Here is an 18,576-nt window from a genome sequence, read left to right on the forward strand (position 1 = left end):
GTACATTGTCATTGGATGAAATATTGTTTATGTGAAAACATTAATTATTTCTACTTCCCAGTGTCTATGAATCAACCTCTCCTAGCCAAGTGTCTGTAGAGCTGGTAGAGAAAAAAAACTGTCGGTAGAGTCTTATTTAATATGAACATCCATCAATGCTATATCATTAAATGTGAAATTAACTGCACATGTATACGTATGCTAATCATAATCATCCGAAGCAAGATCGATTTATTAATGAAATCTTGTGTAATAATGAAGTGATTTTATAAATGTCATCAAATCACAGAATTCGTTTTGCGCATAAAATACTGTGCACAAAAAAAAACTCTGATGTCATGTCTATAAGTAGCAATACATAAATATTACGACTGTATTCTGACAGTAAAAGAAATATTTTTGCCGACTGAAAAATTATGGACTTATAAAATTATTTTCCTTAATTAATAAGTATCAAATATATGTTTGAGAAGGGAGAGTCTTGTGCATGCTTATTGACCTATAATTAACCTTGCCGCAAGCCATTGATAACAAGTCGCAGGTGATCATCTTTTAAAACAAACATCCAGGCCAGTGTTTTTACAACAATTAATACCCTGAAAAAGAAATTTTAGCAGAGTTGACTGACCAATTAAAAATATATCGTCCGGATAAATGAACCAAAATATAACGTAAAAATTCATTTTGTGGTGAAAAAAGACCGTCCGGATACGGAACACGGAATTCCGGATAAACGAGACAAAATAACATTAAAAAAATCAGTTCCCATGAAAATTCATCCGGAAACTGAAGCATCCGGATATCTGGCGTCTGGATATCTGAAGGTCCACTGTATTCCCAAACCACTACCTCTGTCTTTGGTAACTTGACTTTGAAGAAAAACTGTGAAACACCATGGGTATGATGAGGATGTACAAACTCATTCCAGGAGATGCAGTGTTATGACCCACTGAGTACTTTTTTTTGACATCTCATTACAGTGTTTAAACTTTATAACTTGACTTTTGCAACAAGATTTTGAATCAAGATCATGACTCACATTACTGTAGGGGTAAAAATATCTGTAACTCTTTTTTGCCATGCTTTTCAAGTTTTCATATAAGATTATTTTAAAGAAATATTTCTTTTAAAGATTGCTAATAGTAGGACTAAGTTGGTCATACATTGAAAAGTTTCAATTATGCTTTTAAAAAAAGTGTTATAATATTGACATTGTTCATTTTTCTTATCTGCTGACCCAAGGACACTGTAACGAGACTAAACAATTCATACACAATATTGTACAATGGAAAACCTTCAAAGGCATCTAAAATATCAATAGTGTGACATACGTCATGTGCATCATTTGTTAAGTACAAGTTTTATTACCTTTGCCATTTTTAAGGAAGTTATGTACCTGTGTATATTTCATTTTGTTTTGCTTGTTAGCAAAGTATTCAACGTATAATGCATGATATTTTGCAGATAAGCTGGTCCTAAGACCAACAAGTGATAAGAAATTTGGATAAATCTTATATGAAACACTGGGATGGGGTGGGTGGAACTCAGACTTGTTTGAAGTTTGTCTCTCTGAGTGTTTCTATTACCTCTGTTGTATTCTTCAAAGTCTTGTATTTCATCAAACAGAGCCATGACAAGTGTAAAGGTGACCTGAGGTATGTTCCTGTTTCACTAAAAAAGAAAAAAAAAATAGCTAAGTTGCAATCATTTTGATATCAAGATGCAGTGTGATGGTGCAGTACCAGGAAGATATATACACAATTTATTGCAGGATGTAGTGGATAAAATACTAAATTTTATTTAATAAACAGCAAACTGTCACAGTTAATAGGTTTGTTTGAAGACAATGATATTCATGCAGAGGATAACCATGTATATTTAGCATGTCTCTATTCAACAGTCCATTAGGAACTCATTTGGAATTCATTATGAAATTTGTCAGTATGGCTAGGTTATAAAATGTTGGAAAAATAAGTCAATTTTGAGTTGGAATGGCAAAAAATTCATTCAACTACTATAAAGGGATATTTACAATAGTTATCAGATGATCAATATTATTTATATTATCAGATTAGAACTTTCCTGTCTGTGGCAGTCTCGAGACATAATTTACAACGTAACTAAAGCACCCTCAATCTTCATCTTATCCGATAAGGTATTTTTTTCATAATTACATTCCTACTTTGACATGTTTTAATATACATTATGTACGTATACATTTCTCTACAAGAGGAGGATCTTATGATTGGAGAGGGCTGGGTTAGACTACAGAGTAAATGAATCATGATCATTCTTCATTTTCTTATTCTGATCTACCTGCGACTAAAAGGAAACTGGATGACATCGAGTAAAACGTCTTTAATGTTGACATCGGCATATTTTCCTTCAGCATTTAATTGATCGACACAAGCTTTTGACAACTCCCACTCGCCTCTGTGCAAATGATGACAAAAATATTTAAAGAGTGTTTGAATCGAATGGGTTCTCTCCTCTCCCAATCTGAATAAACAGGAAGCACCAGCATTTTCAACACTTTCCATATCCAATGGAATGCTTTCGTTCAATTATCATACATATTTGCCATAGAAAAAGTGAAGAAAATTATCAAATGTAGAATGATACCACTGGGAGTCGCCATTTTGTAAGTCACATGAGAAGTCGACCTTTGAACCAAATAGCCAATGAAAATTTGTTTAACATTTGTCATTATCCAATTACAAAGACGATTTCATAATGCGGTAATTTCGAAGCAGGCTTCGGTAACTCATGAAAACAAAAGACAGAGTCACAATTTGGGTAAACGAGTTTATTTTCTAGAGAGTTATATTGCACTAAAATCACACTTCCATTCCTACGCCTTTAAACTCTTGCAAATACTCGAAATATACATTGACAAATTTATGATCATTTTCATGTCTGTGCATGTTCCAATGTTTACATTTTTGTACGCAAGTCAGAACAGTTCATTTGAGTTTGTTCATGTTTCATCTTTGGTTCTGCCGGTTATATCTTCGTGTATTCTGAAAGTGATATTGTTGGAGTAAGAAGTTTCTCCCAGTAAATGATGGGGAGTGGATCTCAAATTGTCCATGAAGCAGGGACATCTATACCCCCGCCTAAATCAGTAATTCAGTCGGTGCAGGCAGAAAAAGACTGTGCTGTTAACAATGAACCTAATGATTTGGGAAATAAACAGTTGGATCCATGCCCTTTGGATCCTCATATTTCTACTTATTCTGCAGGTCTTTCAAAGTCAATTGGAAAGTAAGGAATTTGTGGCATACTAATCAGGGCAATAGATATGTATTGATTAAGTTTGTAAACATGCAATTAATAAATTCAAGGTTATATACTTCAAAACTATTAAGGAGCTAAATGGCATGCATGTATAATTCTGAAGAAAAAAAAGGAGAATATACAAGCTTACTCAAATGTAAAGTGTATTTTAATAAACAATAGATGGACTGTACGGTTTTATAGTTAAAAAAAATTGAGAGATAATGTGAACTCATTATAAGCACATGGCTCAGTGAACATAGGTATTTGGTCAGTAACTAAAAGAACGCTAGTTCCTTAAATGAGCTTGTTGTATGTTGTGTCATTGGACAAGGCACTTTTAATATCTGCTTTGTGTCAGTGCCCCACTTCAGCTTTTGGTGGACGTTAACCTGAGATGGACTGGTTTCTTATCCAGGGGGAGTCAATGACTCTCATCCACTTAGCATAAGAAAAAGTGGGTATAAGTGCAGGCCTCATGAGCCTTAAGGCTTGGAGAAGGCTTTAATTAACACTGATTACAATACCAACAAAATATTTCTTAGAAACTTAATTAGCTTCATTAGCTAATTTCAAGGCTGAAATACACTTGTCATCTTTGACACTTGTATGAACTTCTTATTCTTAAAGAATGGTTGCATGATATAGATCTGTAGGCACTGCAATCCATTAATGTTATGACCAAACATTTATAGGAAAGATTGTTTAAAGAAAAAAAATGAGAACCTTAGAACTGCCACCCTTTGAACTATGAACAAAGTTTTGTCCATTAGGCCTTAATTATAAATTGTTTTTCACTTTAACTAACAACCAAAATAAGTTTGTCAATTAAACTATTTACAAAAATTCAAATTCAAAGGCTTTTCCCAGAATGTCACTTTTTTATGACAATTAAAGTTTGACACTGACATGTGTTGAAAGATAGTGTTAAGGATAAATTTCTTTGGAAAAAAATCTAGCTGTTAAGTTAGTTTGATAATGCAATGCATTAAATTATATTGTCCATTGCAAATTAATGAAAAGAAGTTGGAGACATATATGTATACTAGTCCAGGTACTTTCACTATATTGATCTATCTGTATAATACGTAAAGTGTACATCTCAAGAGTGACTTTCTTTTCATTTAGCTAATCAACACTTAATTGTATTATCACCTAAGGTATATTTCTCGCTTCATTAATTTTGAATAGCTCTTACAAAACTAAAGGCTCTATTTCTCTCTTATTTGTGCTATCTTTTCGGTCACTTTGTCAGTGTTGACAAATAATTTCATAACAGGTGTTAAATAGGGGTGACAATTCAGTTACAATTGGCCTTGGACAGGTAACTCTTGATAACCAAGGCCCCAGGGTATCTGTCACTGGCTTTAGGGTACCTGCTGATTATCTTCTAAACAATAAGATAGCTGATCTTTTATTTCCTTGTAATGTTAATATCATTGTTGTTAACAGGTTGGTAAAAGAATTTTTTTGTTTAATTGTTGAGCCTTTATTCTCTCATATACTAGTTTATTTGGGTTGTTCTTTTCCCGTATTTTATCTAAACCCTGTCCCTCTTGTAGGTGTGAATTAATTTATTTTTAGTCTTGCAAAGAGTCATGCATACATGTGCATGCTCATGTGGGAAAAGGTAGTTGAATTATATAGATATATTGATTGAATTTTACAATCTTGATAAAGTTTTGATTATTTTGCTTGAAGTGATTTGATCTTATCATCTTTTAAAAAAATAGCAAAAGTGTAGGTGAAATATCATTTCCAATTTTATTTTCATGTATTTCAGACCCAGAATGCCCAGTACATTAGATGATTTTGATGTCATCGGAACCATTGGATCAGGGTCATATGGAACATGCAAGAAAATCAGGAGGAAAAGAGATGGAAAGGTAAACCTTTTAATTAATTATTTTATTACCACAGGGATAAGTTAGATGTAGTTGTGTGTAAGTATAGCTCTGTGAACATAAATTTGTTGTTTATCAGTACTGTCATTGGAAGTCTTTGTACTGCTGTGGAATTAATTGAGATAAATTGTGTTGCAATCTTATCTGAGAGCTCAATTCTATAGATTTATCATAGCATATGAAACCATAAATAACCCATCAATGGTATATTTGGTCGAGTGTAAATATGTCTTACATAACTATTTTCTTTGTCAATTTTTTTTAATCTTGATTAATTAAAGATGCCTTTAGAGCTCGGTTATTCATATATGTGTTGAACAACACTGTTGAAATATTTGCTCTGTGACATGACTTTGGCATTGAACTTCGACTTGACAGAAGTAAAAATCTTAAAGCACTTGATCATGTAGAAGCCAAATATATTTAATAAGTAAAAAGATATATGGAGTTAAGAGTTCTGAATAAAACTTGGTTAAATGTATATTTTTTTTAAATTAAGTAAATTCTTGGCTGTCGACTGACAGGTTCATTTGATACCAAAATGTATACATATATATGTATTTGTGTATTTTCTCACTGCATGCACTAATGCTTGCGAAAGTAAATTGCTTATCTGAGTGGTTTGTAAATTTTTAATTACCTTCACTGACAAAAAAAGTTATACCTAACATTTTCAAGGTAAATTGTATTCTGTGATGTGGAATTTAAAAAAAAGGGTTTTAGTTATTTAAGAGGAACAGGAGGTAACCAAAGGAAGGTATTTATGGTCTAAAGTTTACATTTTGTTTCTATAAAGATCCTGGTATGGAAAGAGATGGAGTATGGCACCATGACAGAATCCGAAAAACAGATGTTGGTGTCCGAGGTCAACTTACTCCGTGAACTGAAACACCAACACATAGTGCGCTACTACGACCGAATCATAGACCGCAGTAACACCACCATTTACATCATCATGGAGTACTGTGATGGAGGAGATTTATCAGTCCTTATTTCAAGTTGTAGAAGAGATGGGTAGGTTAACTTGTTCTGACAAATGAAGGGTTAAAAAGAATCAAACAGCTGGAAAAAGAATGAAGGATCAAAAAGAATTTTCACTTTGTATTTTGAATTATATGCATATATACTGGTAAAATTTGGAGTGTAAAAAATATACAGTCAAACCTTGTTATTTCGAACTCGAAAGGACCAAGAAAAAACTTAGAGATGTCTGTGGGTTCGAGATATTAAGGGTAAAATACTTAAAGAAAAAGGGCTTGGGACTTTCCAATCACTTTGACATGTCTATTGTATGCAAGATATCCATGTTGGAGATACCTTGTCTCAATTCCTTTTACATTGTTATAAAGAGAAGCAGGCCTTTATACTCATAGTATTGTAACGTGCTGACGCTACACTCTGAACTGCCTGAGTCTGTCAGGATGGTGCAGTTCAAATTTTGAAGTTTAAATTTATTTCTTTTATTATTTAATTCTTTTTTTTTTCTGACACCAGGTACTATTTAAGTACCAAAGAAACAAAATGAAGAGTCTGCTTCAAGTTCCAAAATTTATTTACTGCAATAGTCCCTTTTAACAAGATAATAAATTAATAGCCTCCTCAAAATAACATGAAATTAATTCCTTTGTTTCTCAATTTCTCCCAAAATAAAACCAGAATTCAAGTAAATTCACAAACAGTACTTTTGTAAAGTCTGATTCAGAGATAACTCCAAATATGTGACTTTAATTAAATTACTTGCAATTAATTAATAAATTGATAAAATTCCCAACTTTTGTAAAGTCTGATTCAGAGATAACTCGGAATATGTGACTTTAATTTAAGTTATTCACACTAATTAACAAATTAGTTGATCAGATTTCCAAATTCAGAAATATGTGATCAAATCTAAATCCCTAAAAATATTTCCTAGCAATTTCAATTAGTTTTTACCCAGTAAAATTCCAAATGAATAAATAAACTTACATCTTAAAAATTATGCTAACCCCACTTGTTTCTCTAAACCCAAAAGTTGCAGACTAACTGAAAATTAACGGATTCGTCATATTTATACCCTGTTAAAATCCGTTTAACCAATTTACTCTAAAAATTCGTCTACTAAGAACAGATTTCGTTTACAGTAAACGGAAAATGTCTCGTGCAACATAGTTCCATTATTAAAACGTTCAAACAAATAAAATTATACAATTTAAATATTACTTTTCATTCAACATCTCATGTATAAAGATAAAAATATTACTTTGTTTACTTACAATGTCACGTCATGAAATTCACAAGAGGCATGAATATTAATAGGGGTGAAATCTAAAAACAGCAAATTGACCCGGAAGTAAAGGTCAACCTTACAAAAAAATAGTAGCTGACAACTTCCTTCAAAAAGTGTACAAATAATGGAATTAAGACAGTGCATATACCTTAACAATACAAGAAATGCATCATATAGCCTGGGAATGAATCAGTAAGTGTGTCAATTAAAATATTTAATGATTTCCATGAAATGAAACGCACGTGTGACATATCAGTTCGAATTTCCTCAACATAACTAATACGTAAGATATAACATTACAATAATCTAGTAATAAATAAAATTACACACATTAAACTTTTAAAATAAGTACCTGAGCATAACATAATATTGTAAAATGCAAGTTTCCCGTAATTTACAACTATAAAACAAGTAAAGTTAACTCAAGTCAATCGACAGCATTTAGGGACCATCTCAAAACATAATGTTCAATATAACAACACAACATAACATTACAGTATTAAGCAGCAACACAAATTAGAGATAGTTATTGTTTATGTTGTAGAACTTACCTGGATGAAGGTTTTGTGTGGAAAATGTTGATACAAATGACATCAGCTCTGAAAGAGTGCCATCGCAGAAAGAACGGTAAAGCTGTGTTACACAGAGACCTAAAACCAGCCAACATATTTCTGGACTCGGACAATAATGTGAAACTTGGTGACTTTGGACTGGCTCGTGTTCTTCATCATGAAACTAGCTTTGCAAAAACCTTTGTAGGAACCCCCTATTACATGTCACCTGTAAGTTTCTAAGGATAAAGGAATTTCCAGCATTATTATTTTGCCTAACTACCTAAAATACTACAGATTTATTACCTGTACCCTGATAATCTAGCAAAACTAATAAATATACATATGATTTTCAGTACAAGTGTACAATTCATCTTCATATTTCTTTTTATGAAAGAGCTTCACTTTTCAAGAGTTATTTAGATTAACATGTACGATGCAAAAATGATACTGCTTATACAAACTTTTTTTAATTGTAGTTAGTGGATAACTTAGAAATTCAGTACAATACATATTTTACCTTACATGTGATTTTCTCTATCACAGGAATTGGTCAACAACATGTCCTATAATGAGAAATCTGACATTTGGTCCATGGGTTGTATGCTGTACGAGATGTGTGCCTTACATCCCCCATTTACAGCCAGTAACCAGCAGGACCTGAACAAGAAGATCTGTGTGGGGGACTACAAGAGGATACCAAGCCGATACTCAGAGGATCTCAACACTATTATCTCCAAACTTCTCTGTGTAGAGGTAAAGTACATGTACTATGAATCACTTTATATTTGTGATAATGTTATTTTCGCGTAATTATGGGAGACTGCCTGCTCATGGAAATTTCATTCTCATGTACATGTATATATTTGTTTTATTAAAGATTATATCCAACAATAACCAAATTTCATGAAATTTTGTTACACTTTTAGATAACAAATACGTAACATTCTCATGAAAAATAGGGTGTACGAAAATTTGGTGATCTACAATATCATCTCATGAAATGATATTACCGCCTGCTATCTTTCCTCTTTTCTTTGGTAGTGTGGTAAGCATTACATTCAGTTGTGATGAAAAATAGGTATACAAGATAAAATTTCTTAGAAGGGCAAAATTTTTAGGGATTTTATTAAATCTCATTTGATCCATGATCTAATCTAAAAATAGACTGGCCATAGCAGTTAGTTTATTAGTTTATACAGTAATTCAACATTCTTAATACACGTACATGTATGGCATAATTTTATTGCTTGGTTTTTGTTTAGGTCAATAAGAGACCCAGCATTGAGGCTGTACTAGCAGATCCGATAGTACTACGAAGGAGTCGTAAACTGGACAGAGTTGATCGACGGAGCTCGGCAGGAAGTGCTGGGGCAGACTCGCTATATACATGGGAGGAAGAGCTGAAGATTAAAGAGAAGAAACTGGAAATGAAAGAAAAAGAATTAAAAAGTGAGATTCTGTTGTGTATTTTACACGAGATAACCAATATTCTTCTGGTTCAATTTAAAAAAAAAACAATTGGAAGCAAATAAGGTTAGTTAACTCTGCATTTGTAACTTTTGTCAACATTATCTGAATTACAATTTTTTTAGGTCAAGAGCGAGAACTCGCCATCAGGGAGAAAATGATTGAAGATAAATTGAAACGGTAAGATTAGCCATCATATTACCTGATTTTTCCCACTAAATTGTTTCCATTTAGAGAAATGCATATTGATTTTATGTAATTTTTTTTTTTGTAGAATTGAGTTACTAAGTAAAGAATTCAGAAGAAAAAGTGACCTGTCTCGTGAAGTGTCCTCATCGGGGGATGGAGGTAAAACTTTATTGTCCCCAATTGTACCGCCGCCTCGAATGGTGGTCAAACCCATGAACTTTCCTTTGCTTTGCATTCCTTCTAAATATGGTACCCAAAGATCACCTTTGACACCAATTAACTTGGACAGTAACAAAAGAAGTTAATGGTGTCATGTGTCCATGCTATATCTCTCTGTGTGTGTATTTGCGTTTTAGAGGAAACAGATAAGGGGAAATAAAGATTTTCAGTTTCACTTATCAGTACTTTATTTCCTGCTTGTAATTTTTTTTTTTTTTTTCAAATTTCAATCATTTTAATGCAAGATTTTAATTCAAATTTAAAAAATTTAATTTTCTGACCATTTTTCATCATTTTTCATATTATTTGAAGTTAATATTCTTTGAAATGATGATGAAATTTCTTTGCTATGTCAGCTTTCATGCTTGTTTAAAATATTTCTGTGCAAAATTACTATTTGCAGTGGTGCTATGTGAAATCAATTTTCTGCACTATATTGGTGATTTCACAGCTCATATTTGCCAGAAGTAAACCTTTCATTTAATATTCAACCATGTTATTTTGCTGTGCTTTTTCGTCTTCACAATAACCCCAATACATGTTCTATGAAAAAAAAAAAATTGCAGTGAAAAAAAAAATTTAATGTTAAAAAATTTGATTTCCATGATTTATTTTTGAAAGAGATAATTACAATTTTGAAAACTGAAATATATACTGCACTTTTTTTTTATATATGTTTGACTGTGCTGTGTAAAATCATGCTTACATGTATTTCTTCATGTCTGTTGATGTATGTCTCATTTCATATTCAAATATATTCAAATGCATATTCATTCCTGTGTTTGGCTTTTCATTTGTGTTTGCTTTATTTCTCTTTTATTTGTGTATCTATAGTCATTTTCATTTGAACCTGATCTGAAAAATGAAGACAAATAGCCATAGTAAATTATTTACTATACTTACAACTAATCATTATGTAACCAAAAACCTAAGGGGAGAAATCAGGAAATTCTAAAGTAAATTATCTTTATTTCCCTTTTATAGTAAATTTGAGTATTATTTTTTGTTAATTCAGTGATATCTAATTCATTGTTTAAAATCAGACAGTAAAAGGGTGTCTATACAGTCAATATTTTTTCAAACCAAAATCTGAGTGCCAATGATTAATCTGGTTAATTCAGTTTATATTATATTTAAAAAAATGTTCTGGGAACTGAGTTTTGACAATATGTCTTTATTTAATAACGAGCTTTATCATCTTTCCAATGGGAAATCATTCTTCAGATCAGAAAGTTACCTGTATGTCTTTCATATAATTATAAACCTTTGCGCCATTTGTTTGTCATTGTAGTTTTTTAGTTTCACTGTTTCGCATCTGATTCTCATGAAATCCTCTCATCCATTATCTTCCTTTGGGTATGTATACAGTAAAATAATGAAACTTTTCTGGTGCAAAATAATATCCTGTTGGTGTGAAGAAGAAAGTGGTTATACAAGGTTGGAGTACTGGTATAATTAAAAAACATTTTGAAGAGCAATATCATGCATTTATCAAGTAATTTAAATCACTTTATAATCACCAGTATGATGGAATCTATTTACCCTTTATTTGCAAATGTCTGGTGTGTCAATATTCACACAGGTTTTGAACTTGGGGATATTGGTACCCATAAATATTGATCCCTCACAAAATATTACGATTCCATCATAAATGGGTAAGGTGAATGTGAGTATTGTACATATATTTTCCCTATTAAGTAATTCATGTGCGTTACGCACGCGTTTGGCTCACCCTGACAAAGTTGTGTATGACCCTTGGTGTCAGCATCCCAGGTTCAAGTATCTTTCCAAGTATTTCTAAGCCCTATATTGATCAGAGTTGCATGGATGATGCATCTAATATATTTCATTGGACCAGTCAGGTTTCAGATCTGTATTTTTAGCTCACCTGAGCTGAAAGCTCAAGTGAGCTTTTCTGATCACATTTTGTCCGTAGTCCGTCTGTCCGTCTGTCCGTCCGTCCGTCTGTAAACTTTTCACATTTTCGACTTCTTCTCCAGAACCACTGGGCCATTTTCAACCAAACTTGCCACAAAGCATCCTTGGAAGAAGGGGGTTCAAGTTTGTTCAAATGAAGGGCCATGCCCTCTTCCAAGGGGAGATAATTAAGAATAAGTGAAAATTTGGTGTCTTTTTTTAAAAATCTTCTTCTCAAGAACCATTGGGCCAGAGAAGTTGAAACTTATGGGAAACCTGCATTACATAGTGTAGATTCAAGTTTGTTCAAATCATGACCCCCGGGGGTCAGGTGGGGCCACAATGGGGGATCAAAGTTTTACATAGGAATATATAGGAAAATTCTTTAAAAATCTTCTTCTCAAGAACAACAAAGCCACAATTAGTCATTTTGATATGGAATCATCCTCAGGTAATGTAGATTTAAATTTGTTCAAATCATGACCCCCGGGGGTAGGGTGGGTCCACAATGGGGGATCAAAGTTTTACATAGGAATATATAGGAAAATTCTTTAAAAATCTTCTTCTCAAGAACAACAAAGCCACAATTAGTCATATTGATATGAAATCATCCTCAGGTAATGTAGATTCAAGTTTGTTCAAATCATGACCCCCGGGGGTAGGGTGGGGCCACAATGGGGGATCAAAATTTTACATAGGAATACATAGGAAAATTCTTTAAAAATCTTCTTCTCAAGAACAGCAAAGCCATGATTTGTCATATTGATATGAAATCATCCTCAGGTAGTGTAGATTTAAGTTTGTTCAAATCATGACCCCCGGGGGTAGGGTGGGGCCACAATGGGGGATCAAAGTTTTACATAGGAATACATAGGAAAATTCTTTAAAAATCTTCTTCTCAAGAACAACAAAGCCACAATTAGTCATTTTGATATGGAATCATCCTCAGGTAATGTAGATTTAAATTTGTTCAAATCATGACCCCCGGGGGTAGGGTGGGTCCACAATGGGGGATCAAAGTTTTACATAGGAATATATAGGAAAATTCTTTAAAAATCTTCTTCTCAAGAACAACAAAGCCACAATTAGTCATATTGATATGAAATCATCCTCAGGTAATGTAGATTCAAGTTTGTTCAAATCATGACCCCCGGGGGTAGGGTGGGGCCACAATGGGGGATCAAAATTTTACATAGGAATACATAGGAAAATTCTTTAAAAATCTTCTTCTCAAGAACAGCAAAGCCATGATTTGTCATATTGATATGAAATCATCCTCAGGTAGTGTAGATTTAAGTTTGTTCAAATCATGACCCCCGGGGGTAGGGTGGGGCCACAATGGGGGATCAAAGTTTTACATAGGAATACATAGGAAAATTCTTTAAAAATCTTCTTCTCAAGAACAACAAAGCCACAATTAGTCATATTGATATGAAATCATCCTCAGGTAATGTAGATTCAAGTTTGTTCAAATCATGACCCCCGGGGGTAGGGTGGGGCCACAATGGGGGATCAAAGTTTTACATAGGAATACATAGGAAAATTCTTTAAAAATCTTCTTCTCAAGAACAGCAAAGCCATGATTTGTCATATTGATATGAAATCATATTCAGGTAGTGTAGATTCAAGTTTGTTCAAATCATGACCCCCGGGGGTAGGGTGGGGCCACAATGGGGGATCAAAGTTTTACATAGGAAAATTCTTTAAAAATCTTCTTCTCAAGAACAGCAAAGCCATGATTTGTCATATTGATATGAAATCATCCTCAGGTAGTGTAGATTTAAGTTTGTTCAAATCATGACCCCCGGGGGTAGGGTGGGGCCACAATGGGGGATCAAAGTTTTACATAGGAAAATTCTTTAAAAATCTTCTCAAGAACAGCAAAGCCATGATTTGTCATATTGATATGAAATCATCCTCAGGTAGTGTAGATTTAAGTTTGTTCAAATCATGACCCCCGGGGGTAAGGTGGGGCCACAATGGGGGATCAAAGTTTTACATAGGAATATATAGGAAAATTCTTTAAAAATCTTCTTCTCAAGAACAACAAAGCCACAATTAGTCATTTTGATATGAAATCATCCTCAGGTAATGTAGATTCAAGTTTGTTCAAATCATGACCCCCGGGGGTAGGGTGGGGCCACAATGGGGGATCAAAGTTTTACATAGGAATACATAGGAAAATTCTTTAAAAATCTTCTTCTCAAGAACAGCAAAGCCATGATTTGTCATATTGATATGAAATCATATTCAGGTAGTGTAGATTCAAGTTTGTTCAAATCATGACCCCCGGGGGTAGGGTGGGGCCACAATGGGGGATCAAAGTTTTACATAGGAAAATTCTTTAAAAATCTTCTTCTCAAGAACAGCAAAGCCATGATTTGTCATATTGATATGAAATCATCCTCAGGTAGTGTAGATTTAAGTTTGTTCAAATCATGACCCCCGGGGGTAGGGTGGGGCCACAATGGGGGATCAAAGTTTTACATAGGAAAATTCTTTAAAAATCTTCTCAAGAACAGCAAAGCCATGATTTGTCATATTGATATGAAATCATCCTCAGGTAGTGTAGATTTAAGTTTGTTCAAATCATGACCCCCGGGGGTAAGGTGGGGCCACAATGGGGGATCAAAGTTTTACATAGGAATATATAGGAAAATTCTTTAAAAATCTTCTTCTCAAGAACAACAAAGCCACAATTAGTCATTTTGATATGAAATCATCCTCAGGTAATGTAGATTCAAGTTTGTTCAAATCATGACCCCGGGGGGTAGGGTGGGGCCACAATGGGGGATCAAAGTTTTACATAGGAATACATAGGAAAATTCTTTAAAAATCTTCTTCTCAAGAACAACAAAGCCACAATTAGTCATTTTGATATCGAATCATCCTCAGGTAATGTAGATTCAAGTTTGTTCAAATCATGACCCCCGGGGGAAGGGTGGGGCCACAATAGGGGATCAAAGTTTTACATAGGAATATATAGGAAAATTCTTTAAAAATCTTTTTCTCAAGAACAACAAAGCCACAATTAGTCATTTTGATATGGAATCATCCTCAGGTAATGTAGATTCAAGTTTGTTCAAATCATGACCCCCGGGGGTAGGGTGGAGCCACAATGGGGGATCAAAGTTTTACATAGGAATATATAGGAAAATTCTTTAAAAATTTTCTTCTCAAGAACAACAAAGCCACAATTAGTCATATTGATATGGAATCATCCTTAGGTAGTGTAGATTCAAATTTGTCGAAATCAAGACCCCCGGGGGTAGGGTGGGTCCACAATGGGGGATCAAAGTTTTACATAGGAATAAATAGGAAAAATCTTTTAAAATCTTTTCAAGAACAGGAAAGCCGTGATTAGTCATTTTGATATTGAAGCATCCCCAAGTATTGTAGATTCAAGTTTGTTCAAGGCATCCTCCAGTAGTAGGGTGGGACCATAATCGGGGATCTGCAAAGTTTAACAAAAGAATATATATAAGAAATATCTTAAAAAATCTTCTTCTCAAGAACAACAAAGCCATAATTAGTCATATTGATATGGAAGCATCCTTAGGTAGTGTATATTCAAGTTTGTTCAAATCTTGAAACCCCCCCCCCCTCCCTTCCTTCCCCCCAGGGTAGGATGGCAGACATCTTTAAAATTCCGTTTCAAGAACAGCAAAACCATGATTAGTTATATGAATATAGAAGCATCCTCAGAAAGTTTAGATTCAATTTCATTCAAAACATGGCAAATGGGGATAGGTTATGCCTAGAACAGTTGATCAAAGCTCTACGTATGAATATATAGAAGAAGAAATCTGCTGACAAAGAACAGCAGGGCCATATTGACTCAGGTGAGCGTTGTGGCCCATGGGCCTCTTGTTAACATATAGTTCCCATAGGAATGACCAGGTTAATGCTGAGGAGCATATTAAGGTTGTTATGAGAAGGTTAAAAGTTGTTGGAGTAGGTCTCATTGCCAAATATAAACTACATGTATAAGGCATACCTGGATCGAACTATCTAGGGATGCACACTATGAGACTTGCTTCATATGCTGGATCTGACCTACATTTTCCAGATGCATGACCAGTTTTAGGAAGACCATTCCCTAGTAACTAAAGGCCTGATAGGGACTGAATTTGCATGAATGATGCATCTAGTGATGCACACTACCAGACTTGCTTCAGATACCGTATCTTACATGTTAATCTCATGGAAAATGTAGATTAAAGTTTTTGGAGCAGGTCTGTTCTCAAGTAATTATTAGCGCGATGGAGCCTAAACTTGCATGAATGATGCGTCTAGGATGCACACTATAAGACTTGCTTTGGATTCTGGATTTGACCTACTTTTTAGGGGTGAGTAAGCAGATAAAGTTTTAGAAGGAGGTCTATCCCCTAGTGACTATTTGCCCTACTTAGATTTTTTATGTGATTGAACAGAAAAAAGTTTTTGGAGCAAATCCATTCACAAGAAACTATAAATCTCATGAAGACCAAATTTGCATCATTGTTGCATCTAGGGATGCACACTACCACCACATTTGTTTAGCGTGAGACTTTGCCTTACTTATAAAGTAGCATTCTTCTAGGTGAACCATGTAATATTTGATTTCCTATGTTTTTAAACATTGATTAGGAAATTAATAAAAATAAAGGTTCTTTCTGAGGAATATCTATCAATATTTTAATGTGTTGTTTGCATGGCAGAGCTGGGATTCTTTTTCTCCGACTGCCTATTAGGAGTCGCACAAATCTTCAGAAGTTAATCATATCATATAATATACCTACCAGGTAATTCCTAATCAAAAACTGTTATGTGAAAAATTTCTTAGACCCATAATTATTAGCCCAACATAATTCATGATTGTTGAACTGAAGAAAATAATGTAGAAGGTCATTCTGATAACAATTTAATGCATTTCACTTGAGCACAACATCCTCAAATATTCAGCATTGATTTTTTTTTCTACATATAACTTTTGATGCTTTTAACAGCAAATGATATCAATTTTAGATCACTTTGGTGTTCTGAATATTAAGTATTACCTGCAGCCTCTGAAGATAATGTTTTATCTATACCTGGAACATTTTTGTATTGGCTCACCATCAATATACATGTACATGTATTCAGTATCCTTGAATTATAGTCAGTTCTCAGTGAATATCTCAAGATGTTAAAATAGTCAAAAATAACATATAAGAATTGAGAGCAATATGACTCAAGTGAGAAATGGCTCATGGACCACTTGTTATAGACTGTATAAAATATTTTCACAAAAAAGCATCTCAAACTCATAAGATTCAATTTTTACCAATCAAAGATGCACACCCCACCAGATATCATTTCCCCCTTGCTCCTCTGTATTTTCCATGTTTCTTTTCAGATGACATGGACTTGTTTGATGGTTTGCATCCATGTTTGTCAAGAGGCAGGCGTGATCCAGATTCTCCCAAGAAAAAAGTCTCGTTTGACATGTATGGCAAGGAAAATCTCCGTCGACACAACAGATACAAAGATTACACCGTCGACCATCTCCTTACCAAAGATTATACCTCAAAGTATTCCTCTGATCTCAAAGACTATGATAATTTGTATGAAGTAGAACTTGCCAAGAGACGAGAACTAAAGGATAGACTTTTTAGGGCCAAATCCAAAGTTGATGATCTACATGATTTGAAAATTGATTCTCACATACGAAATCGAAATTTATTGTATTTTAGGTAATATTCAAATTTTTGCTAGCAATTTTTACAGAAATTTTTCCGTGCACTTTTTCCCTTTATACTTCGTAGTAATTTATTGTTTATGAGGAAGTGATAGGTATGACTATCAAGCAGACTAGTTTTGAGTTTTTGGTAGTAATTTGCTAAAATTTTGATATTTTAAAATTTTTTATTTATTGTACATGTATTCATAATTTGAACCATTAAGTAATTAGCATGAGATCATGGATCTCATCAAATGGATTTCTCCAAAAATGAATTTCAATTTGATACTTTATTTATAGCAATTCCGCCCATTTCTTTGTGGCTCATTTACCATTTTGAAGAATTACATTCCTTCACATTATAATATCCATTGTTTTTTCTTATACAAATACTTTTTTTTTAAAGTTTTTAAAATATTTTAGGGCAGAGCACTTTTAAATATTTAGGGCAGAGCACAGCCACATTACATCAGATTTTTTTAATCACAAAAATTAAACTCCTATCCCTTTTTGTGATTAGAAAAAAAAGACATTAAATCCCTTTTGGTGAAGCAGGTATTGTGCAAATCTCATGCACTTGTTTAATGTGATGACTTTATATGAAAAGTGAAATTCATATGTATTTTTTTTATTCATTTCTGATGTTTAAACAGACATCTACCAGGTACGGTTGACACAACATAATTTACCAGTATTTTTAATTGAATGAAATGTACTCTTAAACAATTTACATTAAAAAAAAAACAGTAGCTATAATTGAGCTCTGTGATATAATTTTATTTTTATACTTTTTAATTTGTTGTTTTGTTATGTATAATAAAATCATAAGAATTTTATTTTCTTGTTATTAATTAAAGGCCAATAAAATCATGGTGAAAACAAAATTTGAAATTAAATGATAGGTAGGAAATACACTTTACCGGTACATGTAAATTTATGGACAATATGGAGTGACATTGAACAGAAAAGTATCGGTACAATTTGACAAAGTCACTTTTCAGACAAATATGACATTGTGTAAATTAAAAAGATTACCGTCTACTGAGATGCCTGTATTTGTTCCTGTTAATTAATACTAATTTT

At 33.4% G+C, this 18,576-nt stretch overlaps 2 protein-coding genes across 4 annotated transcripts in view; one reads left to right on the forward strand and one right to left on the reverse strand.

Annotated features, from left to right (window-relative positions):
• LOC133172123 (zinc finger FYVE domain-containing protein 26-like) overlaps positions 1-2,635 on the reverse strand; it is a 28,709-nt gene extending 26,074 nt beyond the window's left edge. Inside the window, exons 1-2 of the mRNA XM_061306946.1 lie at positions 2,317-2,635; positions 1,587-1,671 (exon numbers count right to left, since the gene is read on the reverse strand). Of these exons, the coding sequence (XP_061162930.1) occupies positions 1,587-1,671; positions 2,317-2,540 (309 nt within the window). The 5' untranslated portion in view covers positions 2,541-2,635. The remainder of the gene's footprint in view (positions 1-1,586; positions 1,672-2,316) is intronic.
• A 133-nt stretch (positions 2,636-2,768) lies between these two features.
• Positions 2,769-18,329, forward strand: LOC133172133 (serine/threonine-protein kinase Nek2-like). Of its 3 annotated transcripts, none has more exons than XM_061306966.1 (9): positions 2,769-2,796; positions 5,060-5,162; positions 5,977-6,194; positions 7,991-8,228; positions 8,544-8,753; positions 9,263-9,449; positions 9,593-9,647; positions 9,742-9,815; positions 17,170-18,329. In XM_061306966.1, the coding sequence occupies exons 2-9, from the start codon at positions 5,067-5,069 to the stop codon at positions 17,508-17,510; spliced, it is 1,419 nt and encodes a 472-aa protein (XP_061162950.1). In that variant the 5' UTR covers positions 2,769-2,796; positions 5,060-5,066; the 3' UTR covers positions 17,511-18,329. The 3 variants fall into 3 exon arrangements, with proteins under 3 accessions (XP_061162950.1, XP_061162942.1, XP_061162959.1); XM_061306958.1 differs by lacking the exon at positions 2,769-2,796 and adding an exon at positions 2,959-3,264; XM_061306975.1 differs by lacking the exon at positions 2,769-2,796 and adding an exon at positions 4,579-4,600.
• The last annotated feature ends 247 nt before the right edge of the window (positions 18,330-18,576 follow it).

Source organism: Saccostrea echinata, unplaced genomic scaffold, assembly GCF_033153115.1.
Source record: "Saccostrea echinata isolate AGI-Se365-2 ecotype Australia unplaced genomic scaffold, CSIRO_AGI_Sech_v1 ptg000002l, whole genome shotgun sequence".
NCBI classification, from domain to species: Eukaryota; Metazoa; Mollusca; class Bivalvia; order Ostreida; family Ostreidae; genus Saccostrea; species Saccostrea echinata.

Coding starts and splice junctions, on each gene's coding strand:
- LOC133172133 (XM_061306958.1), top strand. CDS start 3,062: ATGATGGGGAGTGGATCTCAAATTGTCCATGAAGCAGGGACATCTATA. Junction 6,195..7,990: donor TCAAGTTGTAGAAGAGATGG/GTAGGTTAACTT, acceptor TTTATGTTGTAG/AACTTACCTGGATGAAGGTT. Junction 8,754..9,262: donor CCAAACTTCTCTGTGTAGAG/GTAAAGTACATG, acceptor GTTTTTGTTTAG/GTCAATAAGAGACCCAGCAT.